General features: G+C 39.9%; 1 protein-coding gene across 1 annotated transcript in view; it reads left to right on the top strand.

Moving 5' to 3' along the window:
* LOC148502842 (cytochrome P450 2C23-like) overlaps positions 1-16,935 on the top strand; it is a 38,077-nt gene extending 21,142 nt beyond the window's left edge. Inside the window, exons 7-9 of the mRNA XM_088449281.1 lie at positions 13,968-14,155; positions 15,877-16,018; positions 16,142-16,935. Of these exons, the coding sequence (XP_088305407.1) occupies positions 13,968-14,155; positions 15,877-16,018; positions 16,142-16,326 (515 nt within the window). The 3' untranslated portion in view covers positions 16,327-16,935. The remainder of the gene's footprint in view (positions 1-13,967; positions 14,156-15,876; positions 16,019-16,141) is intronic.
* The last annotated feature ends 8,532 nt before the right edge of the window (positions 16,936-25,467 follow it).

Here is a 25,467-nt window from a genome sequence, read left to right as displayed (position 1 = left end):
TAGGTAAAAATGTTAACCTTTGCAGCTCATATAATACATTTATCATTTTATACATCAGTAGCTGGAGCATAGGCCTCATATATTTAGCATAGCTTTCACTAATTGTAGACAATAACAATTAGTCTCAGCACTATGTATAGTGCATATATCATTTTACTTTGACATCACTGGCTGGGATTTATATCCATTTAGCAACATATTTAACATTGAATTTTAGTAACATGACATTGACAATCGGTCACATATAGCCTACGGCCGTTTCACCAGTCTGGCTTTCTCAAGGCATCACCTGTCATGTCATTTCCTTTTCCTTAAATCCCCTTCCCTAATTCTGATTGGTTGTCAGCAAATCAATCATGTTTAACATTATAATGGTAGTATAGTCTTAATAGTAATCCACCAACATCCACTTCTTAAAACATAAATATGGACAATGTGTTTCATTATATTAAGTATAATGTTAAAACGCATCCTCTGATGTTTTTATTTATGATTTCCTATACAGATATACTTTGATTTTGAGTTTATCCATTAAATTATTCCTTATGTCAGATCTTCTATATCTTTCCATTTGATGTCTAATTAAATTTTTATATATCTCTCTCATAGGGGGTGATGATATTTCTATCATGATGGAAAGAAAATAACCAATTTGCTGCCTTTCTCTGATCCCTTTAAATAAATGGATTATCCCCACAATGATACAAACTTGAGGACAGAGGGCCTAATTCAGACCCGCTCGCGAGCGCTGAGTGCTCACAAGTGGGTCGATGTTGCCCAAGTCCGCATGAGCACGACGGAGGCTGCTCCATCATGCGCATGCACGAGACCCGGTTTGCAATGGGGAAGCCGTCACTCTGGGTCTCGCACCAAAGGTCAGTCACCATCGACAGCACGCCCCGTTTGGTGGGCGTGCCGGGGGCGTGGCTGCCCAGATGGAGGCATTCCCATGGGAACGCCTACCGTCTGGGTCTGGCCCCACTGACATCACTAGTGAAGTTAGTGGGAGTGTTTTTGGCTCTGATAGAGCCAAAAGCACTCCGGGCTTGCGGCCAACGAGACCGCAAGGGTCGCGATCACAAGCCTGATGGTCCCGACCATCTTTTTGGCCACTTGCATAAGCTGTGGGTGGTCACCCACAGCTATACGAGCGGCCAGGTGGCCGCTCCAATTTTAGTTAGGATGGCCCTGATTCAGAGCGAGCACTCTTGTCAGAGCGTCCGGCTCTGAATCATGCCCAGAGTCCGTGTAAACTGATATCAAATAACTGGAGAGTATAGAGAATATACAAATCCCCTAAAAATAAGGGGGAAACAACACATCAATAAGGACCATTATTAGATCTAAGATAGGATATGATTAAGGGATTAGAGGAAGAGAGTGATATAGACAATACATCATCTGTCACACCTTGTACTTACCAAATATTACAGTATGATCACTTACATACTTATAGGAGATTATAAAAGTGACAACTGTATTCACTCAATCACTTCACTTTCATAAGAGAATTATTAAATATTCACATTAATATACTTATTATATATTTTAGTACATATGTGTATTAGAACTGCACAAACATGTTGCATTAGAATTTTTTGAGATAGTAACACATTTGCAGTGCACGGTATTTAATAGAAATGATCACTATCACTTTTATCAATAGTAGGGTTCATTTGGTGGTTTAAGCACATTGTTTAATCCTTTTATATGAGAACAAAATAACAGGCTAAGATACCCCCTATTAGAAAACTTTATTAGAACCATTTTGAATTAGTTAGGACTATACAACCATTCAAACCATGTTAAACATGATTAAGATGATCACATCACCTGAAATGGTAATAATACTGAAATGAAACGATCTAAAATCTGATTATAATTAATCTAAATCACTGTTACTATATCTACTATGATAATTGGTAACATTAGATGGATAAAGATGGATTGTGATACACCTTATACCAGTGGTAGCCAACCCTGGTCCTCCAGAGCTACCAACGGTGCATGTTTTGTAGGTCTCCTCACAGAATTACAAGTGATATAATTAGCTCCACCTGTGGATCTTTTCAAATGTGTTAGTTAGTAATGAATACACCTGTGCACCTGCTAGGTGGTCTGGAAAACGTGAACTGTTGGTAGCTCACGAGGACCGAGGTTGGCTACCCCTGCCTTATACACATGTGAAATGTATGTCACATATGCTATTACTTTTTCTCATAAGATATATCACCACTCCCTGTGATATTAATTAATAAAAGATAAATGATTGGATATTATATTAGACATCAAATGGAAAAGATATAGAAGATCTGGTAAAAAGCATTTATTCTTATAGATATAATGGATAACTTAAAAACAAATTTTATAAAGGACATCGGGCCATTAAACAACAAATAAAAACATCAAAGGATGTGTTTTAATGTTACTTCCAATTTTATTAAGTAAATTTACTATATTTATGTTTTAGGAAGTAGATGTTAGTGGATTGCTATTAAGTTTATACCACCATTCTAATAATGTGATCACTACCTAAAAGATAATAATACTGAAATGAAGTGATCTAAAAGTTGAACACAATGAATGTTGAACATTGTTATAAAATGGACCATGATAATGCTAGATGGATGGAGATGGATTGTGATATACCTTGGATATATATTGGTATATGTGTCTTATATATCACTGTCCCTATGTATATTTCTTTTCATCATGATAGAAATATCATTACCCCTATGAGAGATATGTATAAATATAAAAATAATGTCTGATTAAATTGGACATTAAATGGAAAGATACAGAAGATCTGAAATAAAGGAATAATTTATATCTTTATAATGGATAAACTCAAAATCAAATTTTATATAGGATATCTGTCTGAGATATCATAAATAAAAACATCAGAGGATGTGTTTTAACATTATCCTTAATATTATGAAGTAAATTGTTCATATTTATGTTTTAAGAAGTGGATGTTGATGGATTACTATCAAGATTATACTACCATTCAAATAATATTAAACATGATTGATTTGTTGACAACCAATCAGCATTTAGAGAACATAAATCACTGCCACTATGCATACTTCTTTCCATCATGATAGAAGTATCATCACCCCCTATGAGAGAGATATATAAAAGTATCTAATTAAATTGGACATCAAATGGAAAGATAAAGAAGATCTGACATAAAGGAATAATTTAATGGATAAATTCAAAATCAAATTTTATATAGTATATCTGTATAGGAAATCACAAATAAAAACATCAGAGGATGTGTTTTAACATTATACATAATATAATGAAACACATTGTTCATATTTATGTTCTAAGAAGTGGATGTTGTTGGATTACTATTAAGACTATACTATCATTCTAATAATGTTAAACATGATTGATTTGCTGACAACCAATCAGAACTTAGGGAAGGGGATTTAAGGAAAAGGAAATGACATGACAGGTGATGCCTTGAGAAAGCCTGACTGGTGAAACGGCCATAGGCTATCTGTGGCCGATTGTCAATGTCATGTTACTAAAATCCAATGTTAAATATGTTGTTAAATGGATATAAATCCCAGCCATTGATGTCAAAGTAAAATGATATATGCACTATACCTAGTGCTGAGACTAATTGCTATTGCCTACAATTAGTGAAAGCTATGCTAAATATGAGGCCTATGCTCCAGCTACTGATGTATAAAGTGATACATGTATTATACACAGTGCTGGCAATGATTGCAATTGCCTAAAGGTTCAGTTGCACTATTGTATACATGAATACCCAGAGCTGCAAAGGTTAACATTTTTACCTATAAAATCTTTTTTTTTATGATATGTGATTCACGCACACATGATATAATGGGAACTACTACCATTATATATCATACAGTATTTAGTGGAGACCCATTAATACTAAGTGTGTTGACCAATTACATACTAACATATACCTGCTGTGTGGGATTTGACCTTACAGCTAAGAGACTCAGAACTACAACATATATTTGTGTATACTGCATAGCTAACAAAGATTCACTATAAGCATTGTATGGCAATACATAATGGTAAGGCATCTAAGTATAGGAAGAGAAGACATTGTATCAGTTTGGAAAACTGACTATATACAATAGTAGTCACTGCATTGTTTGATACAATTTGCTACTTCCTTCTAGAAGATGATGAAGGCATTTAACCTTAAGAAATAATTATTTGCAACATAAATAACAGAATAAACTATAATAAGTAATGAACCACTGTGCTACTAAACACTGATTATATTGAAATAATGACAAATTGACAATGGTTTTGTTTTGCATATTTTATTGTACAAATTAATTTTCATCTCTTTTGCACAATTCTATCATTTATATTTCACCATCTTAGCAAATTTAATATAGTGAGATTTTAATGCATACCTATTAAAAATATTACATTTTAAATTACCAACGTGGGTCCCAGTGCACCCATTAAAGTTACTTACTTTTCTTCTTTGTATATGTGATTTGTATAATGTTTAAGTAGTGGGTAGCACCTCAGCAAGCTTTACTTATTCTATTGATACATATTACTTGATTAACAGCTAATTGGAGAGAGGACAAACAAAACTGTAAACTATTAATTACAAAATAAATGGCTGGTGCAGGATTGGTGCTCTATTTGAAACATCAATTTCAGCCTGGATGGCTACATAAATACCACATATAAAATATATATACAATACAATGATATATACAAATCGTATATAATATATAACATAGATGGTTATATGAACAATGAAAATAAGAAAAACACATTTGTATATATAAAACAAGATACAAAAAATTAAATAACATATAAAAAATGGAAAAAGGAGAGAGAGCAATGAATATATTTTTCAGAGGTTCCACTTCAGCCTTCCAGGCTGAAATTAATGTTTGATTTAATTATTTATGCACTATGTCCGTGCATTGTTTAAAACAGAAGCTGAGTATGGACAAACAGAGGTTCAATTTAGTTACCATGGAGACCACCATTTGTTAAACACTTGGTGCTGATCACTTCTGTATACAAACAGGTGTTGATCATGTGATCTGAATAACTTTATTCAGATGTGAACAAGCGGACAAGATGGCGCCCGTTTGTTTACATCTCACGGAGGATGCGCCAGCAGTGACTGGTTCCCTGTCTTATTGCATGTCTCCCATCACAAGTATTCTTGTGGTGAGGATTTTCAGCCTTGCTTTATACACAAGGATTGTTATAGTTTATTGTCCCACGTAGCGCCGGCTAACTTCTGGTCTTTCACTTCCGGTTGGGAGGTATTTAAACCCCTGCTCCTTTCAGTTACACTCCACCTTGAAAAAGACACATTTGTGTTGAAACATGTTGGAGGAATGTTAAGGGGATCTTTATTTCATCCAGAACCTTGATCCAGGACCTCTGCAGCTTTGGAAGTACCCGGGCTCTGTTAGCTGCTGCTGTTTCTGTTTGATCTGCAAAAAATTTCTATCTGGTATGAAGTAAAACCCTTCATTTTATATCTTTTTGTTATAATTAAACTTCTTTTGTGATTTTACTGCACCATGAGGAGTGTCTTATTTTTATTTTCATGATTCATCTGTGGACTTGGATAAATCCTAAGTCCCAAAAGAAACCCTGATGAGAGTGTGAATAGTTCTGTTGATGTAAGAATCAGTGTGAGCATCCATTCTACAGCTCATTATATTTATTTCCACGTATTTGAGAGTATAAAGATACCTTTATATGAGGAGAACTATACTTACTGATGTAAGATATTATGTAAGCACCTAGATTTAAACTCAGTACTTAATAAAGAGTCTTGCCAAATCATCCTTATGAGTTATAGATACCTTTTGTATGAAGATTATCCTACTCACATATGTAAGAATATAATGTGAGCAGAATTTGTCTCCTTTTGCATGAGAACACTGGGAGTGGTTTCACGGTGTCCCCATTTAAGACACTGGTGACATATACATGGCCCCATTTAGTTGTGTTTATAGTTTTGATCATCATACTTATACCACCTTTATTTGTGTTTCCTTGTTCCATACTATTGAGAAATTTCCCTGTTGGAAAGAAGGCGTAAGGACAAGAAAACTTCTACATCACAGTTGGACAAGATTGGCACAGGAGAGCATTACCTTTATGTTTATATTTATGCTGTTGCGAGATTAGATGACTTGTTTATAAGGTATTTCTTATGCTGAAAATTGGTAGCGCCTGAAACTGGTCTTATCTTGTATCTTTAAAGTACTCTTGAAGTACACAATTTTAAAATTCTCATATTTTGAGACTTTTCCACTTCTTTGGCTCAGAAATCGAAATAATTGATTTGTCAATACTTATTTGCACAAAATTTGCCCTTCTTTATCCAGCAAAATTAAGAGCATTCATTGATGGTAAACCATCTATTTTTGAGAATTCTGACCTGGCTAGATCTTACTTATATTCCTGCTTCAAATCCCTCTGCTAATCCACCTCCAAATTGATGAGTTGTCATACAATAATTGGTTCTCCTTTTCCCTTCTATAAGGGGGCTAACTGTCTTCACTACTCCTCCATTCGAGGTTTAGACAGCCCCTAGTTCTTCTAAAATTGTGTTTTGTAAGTTTCTTCATGATATACTGTAGTTGTCTTACTCGATAGGATGAGAAAAGAAACTGCTTGACATGCATACTATAAGTGTTGTTGTTTTTCTAGATTGGGATTAGGATGATGATTCCTTCTTCTTTTCCAACCTAAGCCTGCCAACTGATATCTTCCGCCCTTAGGCATCTATCCTTGAATGTGGAACAGATTAACTCTGCTATTAAGAGACATTGAGTTTTGCCAGACCTTTTTGCCCCTATTAGAGGAAACAGAGGTTACAGGACCCTCAAGCCACCATTAGAAGCCCCTGGATTCAGTAGTACATTACTGCCTCCTTTGATAAAAAGAAGAAGGATTTTACCATTCTCTTTTATTAAAATCTCCAATATACAAATACTGATGTGGTGTCAGACAACCTGTAAGTGCAGCTTCTATTCAATGGTGAGAAATGTATGCCCTTAATACAATACATTTTGCCTTTTAAAAATATGTCTAATTTACTTGTGAAATATGATACCCCTAACTTAATTGTGGGAGGTGAGTTTATTTCACTTAGTGACCCTAACTTAGACCATTCAGCACAGTCTATATCTTGTCTCATAGTTTCGCAGAAACGGTATAACCTTCTTGTGCTATAATCATGACATTGCTGACCACTGGAAGCTGCACAATTATCATTATCCTTAATTTATATGGCACCACAAGTGTTCCGCAGCGCCTTACAGGGTACAAAAACTAATACGTGAACAAGAAATGAGTAACTTACAGTACATAACAGTGCAAAACAACAACATGGTTTATGTACTTTACTGCAATAGCAATTTAACACACTCACAATAAGCAGCAGGGAGTTAGCAGTCACGTGTTAGGTGCCCTTGTGGGGAGTAAGGAGAAGAAGAAAGTGTAAATACTAGCACTGAGGACCGATTGTAGTGGAGAGAGGTGGGAGACTGGGAGGCTAGCTAGGAGAAGGTTACAGTAGTGCAATATGGAGATGACCAGAGAGTGGATGAGTGTTTTAGTAGCATCCAGGGTGAGGAAGGGTGTAATCCTGGAAATATTTTTGCAATGGAAACTGCAAGACTGCAAGAGGTGCTGCATGGGAGGTTTGAAGGAGAGGGAGGTGTCTAGGATAACCCCAAGACAGCACACTTTGGGACTAGAGGAAATAGTTGTGCCATCAATAGATAATTAAATTGTGGGAAGTGAGGTAATGGAAGAGGGTGGGAAGATGATCAGCTCAGCCTTAGGCATGTTAAGTTTAAGAAAGCGCTGGGACATCCAGGAAGAGAGCAGGGAGACAGTTGGAGATACTGGTGAGGAGAGAGGGGGAGATGTCAGGGGTGGAAAGGTAGATTTAAGCATCATAAGCATAGAGATTAGATTCAAGGTCAAAAGAGTTGATGAGTTCACCTAAAGAGGACGTATATAGGGAGAATAGGAGAAGTCCAAGAACAGAACCTTGGGCAATGCCTGGTGTAAGTGGAGTGGAAGAGGAGTCATGAGAGGAGATAGAGAAGAAGCAATCAGAGAGGTAGGAGGACAGCCAGGAGAGGGACCAAAAGAGTGAAGGATTTGGAGGAGGAGAGGGTTGTCTACAGTGTGTAATTCAGCAGAGAGTTCAAGGAGAATGAGCAGAGAGTAGATCTCTGGCAGTAGACTTGGATCTGGCAGCAAGGAGGACATTGCAAACTTTCATGAGGGCAATTTCAGTGGAGTGGAGAGAGAGGAAGCCAGATTGTACTGAGTCAAGGACGGAGTGGGAGGAAAGAAAGGTGGTAAGGCGGTTGTAAACAATATGCTCAAGGTGTTTGGAAGCAAAAGAAATGAGATAAATGGGTCGGTAGTTGGAGAGTATGTTAGGATCAAGGGTAGGTTTTTTAATAATTGGGGAGACAAGGGCATGTTTGAATGAAAAAGGGACAGTTCCAGATGACAGGGAGAGATTGAGGGATTGAGGAGGTGGGCAAGATGGAAACAGGCAGAAGGAGACAGGTAACAGAGCAGATGGGAAGGGATGGGGTCAAGGGGTGAGGTGGAAGGAGAGGAGGACCAGATGAGGGCCATGACTACCTCTCCAGAAATGGGAGAGAAGGATGGCAAAGTTGGTGAGACAGATGGGGAATGGTGGTCAGGGAGAGGAGGGGCAGGAGTGCTGAGGGTCTGATGGGATATGATGTCCTCATATATGAAGTCAATTTTAGATGAAATGTAACATAGGTGGCAAAATCAAGGGTAGAAAGTGAGGATGGGAGGTGAGGATGAGGAGGGCAGAGGAAGGAGATGAAAGTGACAAAGAGATGCTGGGGCTTTGAGGACTGGAAGGAGATGAGGTTCTTGGAATATGATTGTTTGGAGAGGGACAGGGCAGCACTGTAGGATGAGAAAATACATTTGAAATGGAGGAAGTCAACCTTAGAGCGTGATTACCTCCACTGACACTCGGCAATTCATGTACACTTTTGCAGATATCTGGTGCATTTGGAATGCCAGGGTTGTGGTGTGGATCTGCAAGGGCGAGTAGTCATTCCTGGTGCAGCACAGACAAGAGTAGAAGTAAGGGAGGCATTGTACAGGGAAGTGGCTTGTTCAGGGCAGGAGAGAGAAAGGAAAAGGGAAAGAAGCGAGTCCAGCAGGGAGGAAAAAGAAAAAGTGTCAATAGCATCCATTTTATGCTTAGTAATGGTAGCCTTAGGAGGTAGAGGAGGGAGATAAGTTGAGAGGAGGCGATGGTCAGAGAGGGGAAGTGGGGAATCGGAGTAATCAGAAATATCACAACGGTGAGTAAAGACCAGGTCAAGTGAGTGCCCATTCACATGAGAGGGTGAGGAGGTCCATTGGGAGAGACCAAATGAAGAGGTGAGGGTAAGGAGCTAAAAGACAGAGGATTCTGTGGGAATGTCAATTGGAAAATTAAAATCACCTAGGATAATGGAGGGAAGATCAGAGGAGAGAAAGTGAGGGAGACAGGAAGCAAAGTTGTCAAGGAATTTTGAGGGAGGGCAAGGGGGATGGTAGATGACAGCTACTCTGAGGTGTAATGGTTGGAAGAGGCATATAGCATGAACCTCAATTGTGGAGAATGCAAGGGATGGCTCAGATTGTATTAGCTGGTAGGAATAACTGGCAGAAAGAAGAACCCCAAAACCACCACCATGGCGACCCCCAGGATGAGGGGTATGAGAGAAGGTGAGGCCCCCAGAAGAGGGAGCAGCAGGAGAAGTGTTGTCAGAGGGTGAAATCAAGGTTTCATTAATGGCTAGGAGATGTAGTGAGTTGGAGATGAAAAGGTCATGGGTGGGGACCAGTTTATTACAAACTGACCATAGGGCACAGGATAGAGGGACAGCATTTGTGGGGGAGATGTGAATAAGATTATCAGGGTTGCTGTAGCATGGAGGTGAGATTAATTTGGGGGACCAATATGAGTAGAGTGTAGCAATGGTGCGGGCACCTGAGCTAGAAAGGGAACCTATAGGAGGTGAGCAGCTAGTGAGATGTGGATCGCAGTGAGGTGAAGTAACAAAGAGAGGAGTGTAGGAGGAGGGATTAGCGGTGGGGTAGTAGGAGAAAGGGGGGATAGAACAGGATAAAAGGGGAGTAATGGTAGAGGAGGGGGGAGAAGGAGAAGAGACAAGGGGGAAAGGATAAAGGTGGGAGCAGGGGGCAGAACAGAGGATTAGGTAGAGACTGAGTGAAGGGGTTAAGAAAACATTGTCATGGTGTGGATAAGTACAATAGAGGGACGAAAATTGGAAATATACATGAAATATGAATGCAGGAAAAAGTGCAAAAGATTTGCAGAAATGCAAGTGAAAGAACAGTGTTGGTAAATATGTATGCACATTAACACAAATTTATTATTGAGTGCAATAAAAGTGGGGATATAATGCATGAAGAAACAGAAAATTAAAATAGACTGTAAGCAGATAAAGGATGTGAGGCTAGGCAGGAGAGCTATGATAAGAGACAGTATTTACTAGTGATAAAGAGGCAAAGTGACATTGGCACAAGTACAGTATGCGACGCATTTTGCTCCTCTCAGTTTTTCAAGCTCCCAGAGAGGAGCGAAAAATGTGTCGAAGGGGTTTTATCTGCAGTGACTGAGCGCTATCACCATCTGGAATTGACCTTTTTCCCACCGCCAATTCCACCCATTGTGCAGAGAGGCATTGTCTCACCCAGAGCTCAATCAGCTGGGAGCCAGGACGGTAAAGAGAGCAGCAGCAATCACATCATCAGCAGGACCACGAGACCGTTACCAGACTGCACCATCGGTCAGGTGCATGCCCTGCTCACAGCCGCTACCCTGCCCTGCTATTACACAAGCCAAATCAGCTATTACTCTGGTCGTGAGTACAAGCAGTATCATCGGCATCTCCAGTGAGGTCACAAGACCACTGCCAGACCACAGTGACGGTCAGGTACGTGCCCTACACACAGCCGCCACTCTGCCTTGCTATCTAGAGGTGAGCATTACCAAACAAGTTGTCACTACGTGGACACCATTTCAGTGATTGTCTATCAAATCAAGTGCTACATATCTACTCATTCAATAACAGCACTGGCGCACTACAGATCCCAGCCAGACACAGATATACATGTGTAACCGGACATTCCAAAGAAGGGAGATTGGTATTGTATATTCCATTGCGGGAAGAGTCGCCTCAGTGGATTTTTGGTGACACTATTCAAAAGTTTTTATTCAATAAAAAGAGCTTTTTATTATTGCAAATATCAGCCTACATGCTGTTCTTTCAATGAACTCATTGGATACTCAACACAGTTGAAACACTGAGCGGTGAGCAATTGAATTAAACTGTATCCTAACATTGATACATACATTCCAGTTATATTAAGCTGTCACAGTATTTGCAACTAATTTGTTGGAATATATTCTCTACAGAGATATTATATTTGTCAATACAGGTTGAGTCTCCCATATCCAAAATGCTTGGGACCAGGGGTATTTTGGATATCGGAATATTCAGTATTTTGGAATATTTGCATATTATCATGAAATGTCTTGGGAATGGGACCCAAAAATACACACAGAATGTATTTATGTGTTATATACACCTTATACACACAGCCTGCAGGTAATTTTATACAATATTTTTTATAATTTTGTGCATCAAAAGAAGATTGTGTACATACATGAAATTCATTTATGTTTCATATACACCTTATACACACAGCCTGAATGTTATTTTATACAATATTTTTAATAATTTGTGCCTTAGACAAAGTTTATGTACGTTAAACCATCAAAAATCAAAGGTTTCATTATCTCAGTCATGCTGAAAATATTCCGTATTTCCGAATTTTTGGATATGGGAGGCTCAACCTGTATGTCTATTTTGTTATGCGTAATAAATGTTTTGTGATTCAGAGAAGTTTGTCACGTGGATCAATCAAGCAAATTATCTAGCAGCAGCAGCGCAACCTATTCTTCTATTTTTAGAAGAATCAATTTATCACAAAATAATTCAGTTTTAGTTTGGTTTTGGATTCTTTAAAAATCAATAAAAATAGCTAAAATCGTGTAATTTGGACCTGTTTACATGCAATCCAAAACTCAAGCTTGGTTTTTAAATCCGTGTTCTGAAGTGACAGCAGACCCAAGCCAGGACTCTGTTCTACTCGTAACCCCAAAGTTCAGGGGTGTTTGAATTTCAGGAAAACCAAACTGCACATCTCTAATTATTAGAAAATACTACAGGATGATTTAATTACCCCTCTCATATATATTTTTCAACAAATCCATTAAGGCAACCTTGCTCATACCTCTTTCAATGATGCTTATACCATTCTGCCTTTAAAACCTAATAAGGACTCAGAATCCCATACTCGCCCTAGGTACTCACCTAACCCAGCCCTGTTCCTCCAGAACTAGATGGCACTAGCTATTGTTATTGGATTAGAGTCATACATATCATCATACTTTTCCTTCTGCAATCACAGTATGAGGAGTCTTATAACTGATTATGGGAATAAAGAATATCATTTGGATTGAGAACACTTAATCATTCTCCCACACAGATATAAAATGGAGAAGTTGCAAATAGCAACCAATCAGCTCCTAACCGTCATTTTATAGACTGTGTAATATAAATTATAGCTACAAGCTGATTGGTTGCTTAGTCTGCCTATCACAATAATGAATTAAAACTACCATAGTTTTAGATGGCGGTGGTGCTGATACTATACTTTTTTGTGGCTGATTATTCAGCGATTCAATAACTGTTATTTTACTTTAGAAAAATTTTATTTGATAACTTTATAACACACAATTATTCCACCACCCAAAGTGTTTAATATCTGCAACAAACCAATTAATTTCATCTTCTTTTGACCTCAACACATTTTTTATAAAGGACATGCTTGATACACTGAAGTTAAATTGGAAAAGACGCTTCCATTTTACAGATATGGGACCACAGCTACTATCAAACAGGCCCCTGTTGAAAGGTTGAGAAATAATAGAGGTACAGAAGCAGGAAAAGAGCAAAAAGAGAGCTATAAGGAGTTTGATAGAGAACACAAATACTACTGCTGACTATAATTACTTTACAAAGCCTAAACATTATGACCACCTGCTTAATATACTATTGCTCTTCCATATACCACCTAAACATCTCTGAGCCATGGAGGTGTGATATCCACAAGACCTCTGAAGATGTGTTTTGTTTTTTGGGTACCAGAACATTACCAGCAGATTTCTTAACTCCTGTAAGTTAAGAGGACCGGATTTGTTCTTCCTGCACAAACCTTCTGCCTTCAGGTTGATTATGAATACTTAATGTTGACTTACCTGGCCTTGACATACTCTGTTGTTAAGAGATAGTTAATGTTATTAGCTTTATATGGACGTGGTCATAAAGTTTTGGCTTATATGTGTATGAGCCTCCTGATAAAACACAGAGGAGGTGGCCATTCTGGGTTTAAGTCATAAGATAGCCCAATTAGGTAGAAAAATCTGACAGTTTATGTTTGCAGACATTTTGTGAGCTGAAGAGAGATGAATAAAAATGAAGTGCTAAAGTGATGCTACATGCCTTGAAATGGCTGTCTTCAATGTTTGTGAGCAACAGCTGGACATTAACATGAGTAATCTTCCATACTAATGCCATGCTTAAGTAAAAAAAGGGTCATCCATAGAATCCAATGGAATTAGAGCAAAGTATCTTATCATATTCAGTGGTGTACTTATTGTGTATCAATTTCTAATGTGATTAAACCAAATAACATATTTTAAAAATAATTACATACTGTCTGTCCATCAATCCTTAATAAAAAAAAGCATACAGAAAAGATTTTATTGGTACCTCAGCTGTCTCACACCAAATATGTACAGTATCTATTTTTTTAAAATATAGGTAAACTGCATGAGGAGATTGATCAGGTGATTGGCCGGGAACGAGAACCCAGTGTGGATAACAGGAACCAGATGCCATATATGAATGCAGTTATACATGAAATCCAGAGAATAAGTGATATCCTTCCCATGGGGTGTATCCGTTGTACCACCAAAGACGTGAACCTCCATGGATACAGCATTCCTAAAGTAATGGTTTCTGGTGTACTACTAACATTATCTTAGCAGTTAACAAGATTACAATACAATTAATTGTTTCACTTATTTTGAGGAAAGCTATCTACATGTTGCAATCATGGTTTATTCAAATTTATATATATTTTTGTTAAATGGAAATAAGAAGGATGAGGATGCATCAGAACTATTTTCTTTACTTCATTACCACTAGTAATAACATTGCTTCTTTATTGTGTAATATAATTATCAATGGGGTTTATGTAAGCACATTTGCAATATTTTGCCTATACCAAATGTAGGAACCAATTTAAAAATATGCACATTTTTCCCCTGATACTTTTCATTTCTTATTGCTGCACATTGTGGCAATAAGATATATTTTATCAGGGCAATTTATCAAATAGCCTTGAAGCATCTGTTTCAAAAAGGGCCTATTCTAGTGAAGGCCAAAAGGTTAATCACAGCAGTGCCCCAACTAGGGCTGTGTGAGTGGTGCCAATGCCCAGGACTCAATGTCGAGGGGTTGCTTGCATCACTGCCCCCTATCACTTATATTTGGCTTGAAGGGTGTCTGCACCCTGGAAAGCTGCACTTAGGATGTGCCAGATGCTCAGGTTCATGGTCCCAACCCTCTCTGTGACATTACATATGCTGGTGGGCAAGCCTCCTTTTTCTGCACTGTTTAGTGTTCTCTTCGACAACAACCAATTTTGACTTAGGAGACAGAGACAATGTGAAGAGATCGACAAAGGGAATGTAGAAAAGAAACTGAAAGACAGGAAAAGGTTATAGGCAAAGATGCCCAAGGCGAGACCTTTATCCAGGGCCCATAGAGCCAGGATAACTAAATGAACTGTGGTGATATGTTTATTATTATTTATTACCAGTTATTTATATAGTGGAATTAGGGTCCATTTTTTTGGGGGGACCCAATTAATCTACCTGTGTATTTTTGGAGTGTGGGAGGAAATCGGAGCACCCGGAGGAAACCCACACAAGCATAGGGAGAATACACAAACTCCACACAGTTAGGGCCAAAGTGGGAATTGATCCCATGACATCAGTGCTCCCATGATATCAGTGCTTTGAGACAGTAATGCTAACAATTACACTGTCTGTGCTGCTCTATGTTCAATAATTGTAGTTGAAACAATCCACATTTCCCACCTTGTTATACCCTGGTCAAAGAACTTTTCAGGCTTATAAATTGCATTTGTTAAATTTGGGACATTTCAACTATACATTATATTTTCGAAGAGTACTGAATTCAGATTTGTTAACAGCCATATTATAGCAGATTGCAGTGTAATAATTGTGAGCTACAGAGATAGCAGTGAACATTTTTATTTTCCATGGTAGGCTAAATGAAATAGTATTGCTAGGAAAAATATGATAAATGCTCGTAAAATAATAGAACATTAAAAAAGTATAGGTATTCGATTAGAGTTTATGATACAAGATGTCAGTTGATCAACAAAGTACCTAAAGGCATTTTTGGGACTTTGTGAAATTAATAGATAATTCATTTGTTTATTATGTGTTATGGATGTTTAACAAATTTCACATGTTTGTAGCATATGAAATTATAAAAAAAAAATCACAAAACACACAATTATTTATTTTTATATACATTTACAGTGCATTTCCATTGTGCTTTACAAATGGGAACAAAAAAGTGTAAAACAAGACTGAGTACATTAGATTAGAAGTTGACTAACTTTTCTATTTTTCAGGGTACAGATGTTTTGCCTGTGTTGACCACTGTCTTACGAGACCCCTCACTGTTCGAGACTCCTGATGAATTCAATTTCAAACACTTTTTGGATGAAAATGGAAAGTTTAAGAAAAATAATGGCTTTATGCCATTTGCTGCAGGTATATAAAAGTTTGCCTACTGCAATCCATGACTTACACATTTAGAAATATATCTTGTGTTCCATTTTGTATCCACTTTCTGGTCTTTTAACTGATAGACTTTAATTTGTTCAATTATTCCAGGAAAGAGAGCATGTATTGGTGAAAGCTTGGTCCGCATGCAACTATTCATTTTTTTCACCACAATTCTACAAAAATTCACCCTGAAGTCACTTGTGGACCCCAAGGATCTTGATATCTCTCCAGCTGAACGTGGTTTAGAAAATGTCCCACAAGCCCAAAAAATGATCTTCATCCCTAGAGAATAAAATAAGGGGATGAAAGATAAAGAATGTACAACAACATCTCCCCTTTCAGTTGGCCTCACTGGTATGTTTGTTTTAACGAAACATAGGAAACATTTTAAATGCACCTCATGTTTTCAGTACTGCTACCTAGTGCTATGCTTCTACAGTATTTAATTTTCTATTATTTTTTTAGATTATTAAGTACAGTATGTGCTACTCTAAAATAGAAAAAAAATAGGTAAAATGTAATCTCATGATATACAGGACCCTACTAAAGTAATTTTAAACTGTGTGAATGTATATGTATTTAAGATACAAAGGTAAAAGTACATCTGCACACATTGTATATTGTTTAACCCAGTGTCCCCATATTTAATATCAGGGAAATTGATATGTCCAGAATGGGGGTGCTGCCATCAGACAAAAAGTACTGCAATATTCGTAGGAAGATAGAAAGAAAAGTTTGTCTTTCTATATGGCGTACATAATAAAAAAAAATATGTATTTCTTTATTGGGTATACATTAAAAGGTTCCAAAAGGAACACAATCCAGCGAAATAGAGGTTAAAAATTAAAGCAACAAAATGATAATTGTGTGACTATTTGTAATAAACAAAGTGAAATTAAATAAAAAAGAAACCCTGCCGTGTGTGTTTTTTATTTCTTATTTATAATATTAATAGATATCCATGCTCAGTAATTGAAAATGTGATTATTGCAAATCCCTGTAATTAACACTTGGGAGAGATATTAATTATATTAAAGATAAACAGTTCAATTATTGAATAAATCCATACATCTCCATTCCTCACATGTGATCAATACTAATAGGATAGATGCAGTTGTTATATTCGATACGGTGGGAGAATTAATTTCTCATACGTAAGATGTGCTAGTATAACTGATGTACTCATTATAAAATAGTCCACGAGTACACAAACGATAAGTGCCAGTAACGGTACACGGCCTTATCAACCTATCTTTTAATAATTATATATTGTTAGTATTTTGCTGTATATTAGTGTCTGTTAGTGAATAAGGAGATATCTTTATAATCCAGTGTGCTTATGTCTTTATTTATTTGGCATATTCCGGTGGCTCCTTAATAATATATTACTATCATGATATTGGCCACAGATCTCATGATGTGAATATATGGTTTTAATATTCACAATTAATTAACAGGTAGGAATTTCTCTGTATGTATTTTGTTCTCACCGTAGTAAGAGTGTTGCAAACATAAATGCTGAAACACTGTTACCAGTTGTTGCTGGTTCAGTGAGATATGATACATAGGGGCCTAATTACTAAGCAGTGTTAAGGCCCCCATACACCTAAGCGATTTCTGGACAATTACACGATTTTCACACAATCATAAGATGGAACTACGATATTGATTATTATATGTTTGTTTTATATAATCCTATATACATTAGATTTCACCAACTCCCCATGTGCTGGCAGTATTTCGTTAAGACACCCCAGCTCACTCCTGAAGCCACAGGGTTTTAGCGCTCGTTTTCCAACACAAAATTTATATACACACTGGGTTTAACCTATACATATTATTAGGTGCTTATAACGTGTATGGCATTCAATTGTGCCTCTGACCGGCGGCAGCGTTGATCCATGCTGCCGCCGGTCAGAGGCACAATATCGTAGTACCTAAAACTGAGATTGGTAAATGAATACTGACTAGGTAGAAACTTTACCACTTAATAACAGAGTATCTGCAATGTATCTTTATTGAGGGATGTTACAGGTTTGTTGCAATTACAAAAATAAGCAACACATGCCAGCAGTATAAGATTACTACTATTTGGAATCCACATTACATGTATATACATATAACAATTATCAACTGCTGGAGGAAAGCTAATTAATACTGGGACTATTCATAATATCGATATTACATCGCAGAACCTGTGAGAAAAATTTACCAACAGCAATATACGAACTACTTCTCCTGTATACTCCCCATTTAACAAAAACCTAATTAACATATGCTGATGTTACTATCTTTCTTACACATTACCTATCTTATAATTTTTATGTAGGTACTAATATATGTTATATAAATGTTCTGCAGCAATATTAAAATCGCAAGTATTTTCTGACGAACCACACATTAAAAATACTGGGTATCACATTGAATACGTGTGAATGACCGACGACAGGTGGGATTTTAAACCACTTAATATTTTTCTTACATATGTTTACAAATCTTCTTTATACCTCTTCATTTTAATTATATTTCGCCTTTATTTTTGGACACAGCTATTATTTTAATAAATCCTAATAAAAGTTATATTTTATATGTATTCTGAGTTACGATAAAATATCAGGATAATTTGTATCCCATCAGTGCACCAGACAAAATCTTATCTTTTCTTGTGTTGTTTCTAATCGTTTCAATGACTGTTTCCCTGATGAGCCTGTGAGACAAAGGATCGATCTTACGACTGATCCTATGCTAGAAAAACAACAAACATGCTGCAGGGACTGCCAGGGAGCTCTGGGAGAATCGTAGGGAAAACGTAAGATTGATCTGATCTTATACTGGCCGTATAGGTGTATGGGCCCTATTAGGAGACAGAGTGAAAAGTGATAAGGTGCCAGACAATCAGCTCCTAACTGCCATCTCACAAGCTGTGTTTGAAAAATGACAGTTGGGAGCTGATTGGCTGGCACCTTATCACTTTTCACTCTGTCTCCTAACACTGCTTAGTAAATAGACCCCATAGACTTGTACACATTGGAACATTCTTAAAACGCTCTGTCACTCGAGAAATACCATGGTGAGAATCATATGTTGTTATTTAAACTTGATATATGATAAATTTGTCTCTGTGTTTTATAACCAGACCAAAATGTGAGTGTCCCAGACGCTTGACATTGAATACTATTACCAGTTTGATGACTGGTTAACTATATAGTGAATATGCAGACTCAAACACAATATAACGTCCTGTAACTGGACGAATATTACAGTCACATTCTATTATATCTAGTTATTACTGAGTGTAAATTACACCCAGTGAACAAACTGCCCGTACTGTGTGGCCAGATCACTATATAAATGTCACACACACTGAATATAAAACACTGTTGCCAGTTTAACGACTGGTTAAATAGACACTGAATAAGTAAACTCTCATGAACTATCTAGCGTCCTGTAACTGGACAAATACTATTGTCAGAATTAATTGTATCTGATTATTATTGAGCATGGTTTTGCACATGACGGGCATACTGCCTCATATATTGTTATTTAAACTTAATATATGACAAATTTATTCTGTTTTATAACCAGGCCACAATGTGAGTGCGTTGCTGTTACTAGTTTGGTGACTAATTAACTATATAGTGGGTATGTAGACTCAAATGTCTACATACTCACTATTGGGTAAGCGCTCAGGGGGAGGGAAGGGGTTTGGCTGTGCAGCACAGGACAACGCTGGGCGCAGAGAAGCCTAGAGCCGGTCCTGAATAAATGTGTGGCGCTGACCGCACTCACTGCGGTTTGCACTACACTGGCTAACTAGGACAGGCCGTACCGTGGCCGGCAACTACCCCTGCACCACCGATCCCATGGCACCCAGGGCCAGTAGTGTAACTAGGGTATTTGGAGAACAGGGCAAATTTGAAAACGGAGCCCCCCCCTAACACGCCGAAATGCGCGCGGGGGGGAAATGGGCGTGGTCACTTAAAAATGGGGCGTGTCAACATGACACACCCCTTTATTTTCACGCTGAACATTCCTATCCATATGCACCTTAACCCCAGTAGTACCCCTTATACAGTACCCCCAGTATGCAGTTGAGGTCCCTCTTATGCAGGCCCATAGTAGTGCCCCTTATACAGTACCCCCAGTAGAGGCCCCCCCAAATGCAGTGCCCCACATAGTGTTCCCCTTATGCAGTGCCCCCAATAGCAGTCCCCACAATGCAGTGCGCCCAGTAGCAGTATCCCCTTATGCAGTGCCCTTTATATGGCACCCCCAGTAGTAGTCCCCCAACTATGCAGTGCCCTTTATATAGTGCCCCCAGCAGTAGTCCCCCCCATGCAGTTTTCCCAGTAGTGGTCCCCTTATGCAGGCACCCTGTAGTGATCCCCCCTATCCAGTGCCCCCTGTAGTGGCCCTTCCTATTATTGCCCCCAGTAGTGGTCCCCCGAGTGCAGTGCCTCTAGTAGGTCCCTTTCATAATGCCCCCAGTGGTAGTTCCCCCCCAAGTAGTAGTCCCCAGTAGAGTAGGTGCTCCCAATGGTGCCCCCAGTAGTAGCCACCCCTCCCCCAGTAGTAGTCACCCCTCCCCCAGTAGAGGTCCCCCCGGTAGTAGCCACCCCCCTCCCCCATTGTGCAGATAGGTTACAAAAAAAAATATATATATATCTATAAAAATATACTTACCTGAATCTCTGCTCCTGTTCGGATCGTGACGCCGCTCCCGCCCGGGCGGGCACGCTCAGCATTATGGGACAGACGTCATGATGTCAGTACCATTACCCACTGCAGGAGCCAGACGGAAGTCCGGCTCTTGCAGTGGGTGCTGCAGCAGTCAATGAGAGTCTATCTGACTCTCTTTGGCTGCTGTTTAACACACGCATCGCCGCCAGCACTGGCGGTGATGCATGTGTTATGCACAGCCTGATCCCGCCTCCTGGGGGAGGGAACGGGCTCAGGCGTGCAGCACAGGACCGGCGGTGGAAGCCTAGCGCCGGTCCTGTGTAAATGTGTAGCGCTGACCGCACTCATTGCGGTCGGCGCTACACTGGCTAACTAGGGCGGGCGGGCCGGTACCGTGGCCAGCGGCGCCCCCCGCGCCGCCGGTCCAACGGCGCCCAGGGCACGAACCCCGCCCTGCCCTAGTTACGCCACTGCCCAGGGCATGAGCCCCCGCGGCCCTAACCTAGTTACACCACTAATATTGCTATTTACATCATCTAGAATACTTGAAATATCATTGCACAGTACTGGTTACTATAACATCACCCTTTAGTCTTAACTTTCATTTTTTATCCTAAAATACTACTTGTTTCACCTTATTAAACCCATGAAAGTAAGTGGTAATGGATTTTTTATTTTATGTGGCAAATACATAAACATTAAATACTGGAAAGCATTAGTATAATTATTAGTGATGTGCACATATCCCCGTGTTTTGGTTTTGGATCTGGATCTCCCCTGGTTTTGGATCTGAATCTGGTTTTGGATTTTTTTCCTTGGTGTTTTGTGTTTCGGTTTTGGTTTTGGATCTGGATTTTTTTTCAAAAAATTATAAAACAGCTAAAATCACACAATTTGGGCCTTTTTTGTCCCTACAGTATTATTAACCTCAATAACATTTGTTTCCAGTCATTTCCAGTCAATTTTGACCACCTCACACAATATTATTTACCAACATAGACATAGGCCACACCAACTCACAAGTACGTTCAATAGAAAGTAACAATGCAACACAGAAATTTACTAAAAATCGACATTGTGAATGGAATGAATATCCTTGCTCAAAACAATTAGTTGCCCCCAGCACATGCCTATTCTCACTGCCCAATCTATATTTTCCTCATGGGGTGCTGACCCTTGTAAAGCACCGATCAATCAGACTTTTTCTTGAACAGTTCCCCAAAATCTCCCTGAAGATTCAAAACAGTGCTCCGTACCTTCCGTACCTGTGAGTCAGAAACAGTGCATGTCAGATACAGTGTGGATTACAGTGCAGGTCTAATATATTACGGGATACGGTGTGAGTTGGAGACAGTGCGGGTCTGAAATAGTGCGGGATACAGTGTGAGTTGGATACAGTGGATTCTGTCTGCAGTGTGGGTTGAATACAGTGCGGGATTCATAGTGGGTTGGATGCAATGCAGGTTGGAAACAGTGTGGGTTAGATACACCAAAAGCACACTAACTGTGACATCATTGTCGGCAGTGTGGGGTTGCTGACAGTGTTCTCAGTACATGGTATGGCAGTGCTGCGGAGCTGGCAGTGTCCTCAGTGAAGGGCACTGGCAGTGTCGGCAATATGGGGGTACCAAAGGTGTCTTCAGTGCAGGTTTGCTGGCTGTGTTGGCAGTGCATGGGTTGCTGACTGTGTCCTCAGGACATGGAATGGAAGTGCTGTGGTGCTGGCAGTGTCCTCAGTGAAGGGTACCAGTGGTGTCTGCAATGTGAGGGTGCCAGCGGTGTCTTCAGAGCAGGTTTGCTGGCTGTGTCGGCAGTGTGGGGGTTGCTGACAACCTCCTCAGTACATTGAATGGCAGTGCTGCGGTGCTGGCAGTGTCCTCAGTGAAGGCTACCAGCAGTGTCGGCAGTGCGGGGGTGCCAGCACTGTCGGCAGTGCAGGTTTGCTGCCTGTGTTGGCAATGCAGGGTTTGCTGATGGTGCAATCTATGGAGGGACCCTAGATTGCACACCCTGAGCACAATATGAGGTGCTACCTGCTGAGACTTGTAGTGCTGCAAGCAGAAAAAGAGACAGATGCAAGTGCACACTCTAACCATGCTGAACCTAATAATAATATTGCTAAATAGCATCCAAGAGCTTCTTAGAATAATAATGGCCATAATTATAGGCCTGCCCACCGCATCCAGGTGACCTCTATCAGGCAGGTCCCTAACACTCCTATTGACCAAAACAGGGCAGGGACCCCCCAGGCCAACCCAGCAGAACCACCCCATGGCATCACACTAGTGTGAGATTTAAAGTGAGGGTTAAAGAATAATAAAGAAGAAAGCCTATGTGTTAAGTCCTACATAAGTAGGAGATTATAATAAACAGTATATAAAGTGCTACATATATAAAAAACAGATTTTGAGACTCTCACGGGAAATTCTCAAACTCACTCCAAAATAGACTCTTCAAATAGACGACCTCCTGAGGTGAGTGTTTGCGTGAGTTTGGATGTGTTTCCAACTGTTCACATGTGTTTCAGCTTGCAATCACTGGCCACACATTGATGATGCATATAAAAAACTCCAAAATTGCTGACTTTCTTTGTGTGCAGCAGAAATGGCAGAGTATAGTTCCACTGCTTGCAACTTCATGTGGCTGGGATTTCAGAGGCTCTACCAGCAGGCTGAAAACAACCAGGAGCAAGAAACTGAGCAGGCTCAGGAGGTAATACAGGTACCAGAAAGGCTGCGCAGGTCACGTTTTTTAGGAGGCGTTTGAACCTGAACGCATTGGCCGATGTCGAGGTCATACAGATGTTCCGGCTGAATCGTAACAACATATTCCATCTGTATGACTGAGTCAAACAGGACCTAGACCCTGACACAGCACATTCACACTCTGTCTCAGGCCAGCATAAGCTTCTGGCTGTGCTGCACTTTTTAGCTACTGGGAATTTTCAGTCTGTCACTGGTAGAGTTCTCGGTATAGCCCAGTCCACATTTTCAAGATTCCTTAAACAGGTACTGGTGGCATTTCAACCACTAATTGATTCCTGAATCTGTTTCCGTAGCCACGAGGCACAGTGGCATGCAGTCAGGGTAGCTATTTATAACATGGCAGGCATGCCAAATGTCTTGGGTGCTATTGACTGCACACATATTGAGCTGAGGGCCTGATTCAGACCCGCTCGCGAGCGCTGAGCGCTCGCAAGCGGGTCGATGGTGCCCTAGTGCGCATGCGCAAGACGGAGGGAGCTCCATCGTGCGCATGCGTGAGACCCGAATAACAATGGGGTAGCCGTCGTTATGGGTCTCGCACCAAAGGGGGCGTGCTGTCGATGTTGATTCACAGCACGCCCCCTTTGGTGGGCGTGCTGGGGGCGTGGCTGCCAGAGGGAGGTGTTCCCATCTGGATCCGGCCCCACTGACATCACAAGTGATGTCAGTGGGAGTGATTTTGACTCTGATAGAGCCAAAATCACTCCAGGGCTTGCGGTCGCCGAGACCCTACCGCAGGGTCTCGTCGCAAGCCCGATGGTCGCGATGGTCTTGACCATCTCGACCATCTTTTTGGCCGCTCGCATATGCTGTGGGTGGTCACCCACAGCTATGCGAGCGGCCAGGAGGCCGCTCCAAGTTTAGGTAGGAGGACCCTGATTCAGAGCCAGCGCTCTGGTCAGAGCGTCTGGCTCTGAATCAAGGCCTGAGACCACCTAGAGGGCGTGCACACATTTATATCATTAGGCTTCACGCACAATCCACAAATGTGCAGGTGGTTTGTGAGCAAAAATGAAAATCATGAGTGTTGTAGTCGGCTACCCTGGCTCATGTCATGATGCCTTCATCCTTAGGCAATCATCCCTTCATGCATGTTTTGAAGCCGGACAAATGCCGGAGGGATAGTTGCTGGGTCAGTACCTTTGTCAGTGTCACTTTTCTGTTGATGTCTGTTTTTTTTTTGTTTGTTTGTTTTTTTTCACTCTGTTTTACTTTGAGGTGATGCTGGGTGTGGGTGTTTTAGTTGGTTTCTGACTCCATTAGCAATTCTGGATTCTCCTGCTGAGCATAATTATAATTTTGCACATAAGTCCACTCGATCTGTGATAGAGCGTACATTTGGGCTGCTAAAATGTCCTTTCAGATGTCTTGATAAATTGGGTGGCCTTTTGTTATGTTCTTTTTTAAAAGTGTCAGATATTGTGCTCAGCTGATGTCTTCTGCATAATTTGTGTTTGCAGCAGCCGCTTCCTGCTGATTATGGTTTAGACAGTGAGCAAGCATGGGACTATGGGCCTGATTCAGAGTTGGGAATAGAGAGAGAGATAGCACTTAACTGTGTACCTGGCCAAACCATGTTGCAATTCAAGGGGTGTAAATACAAAATTATTTTTTGCATGTAGAGTAAATACTGGCTGCTTTTACATGTAGCCAACAAATACTGCACAGCTTTATTATTACACTGCACTTTAGATGTCAGTTTGGACACCTTCCTCCCAAATCTAAATCTCTCTGCACATTTTAAATCTGCCCCACCTGCAGTGCAGCATGGTTTCACCAAGATGATCAGTTGAGAGAGAGATCTCTCTCTGGGCCTGATTCAGAGCCAGACGCTCTGAACGAGTGCCTGCTCTGAATCAGGGCGTTTTTTGTTTTTTTTATTGTTGCAGCGTCTTGGGCACTCGCATAGCTTTGGGTTACCACCCACAGCTTATGCGAGCGGCCATGATGAAGGTCGCGATAGTCAAAACCATCGCGACCATCGGGCTT

The sequence above is a fragment of the Taudactylus pleione genome, unplaced genomic scaffold, assembly GCF_031769625.1.
Source record: "Taudactylus pleione unplaced genomic scaffold, aTauple2 ptg000481l, whole genome shotgun sequence".
In the NCBI taxonomy this organism is placed as follows: Eukaryota; Metazoa; Chordata; class Amphibia; order Anura; family Myobatrachidae; genus Taudactylus; species Taudactylus pleione.
This window is presented reverse-complemented; position numbering and strand designations above follow the sequence as displayed.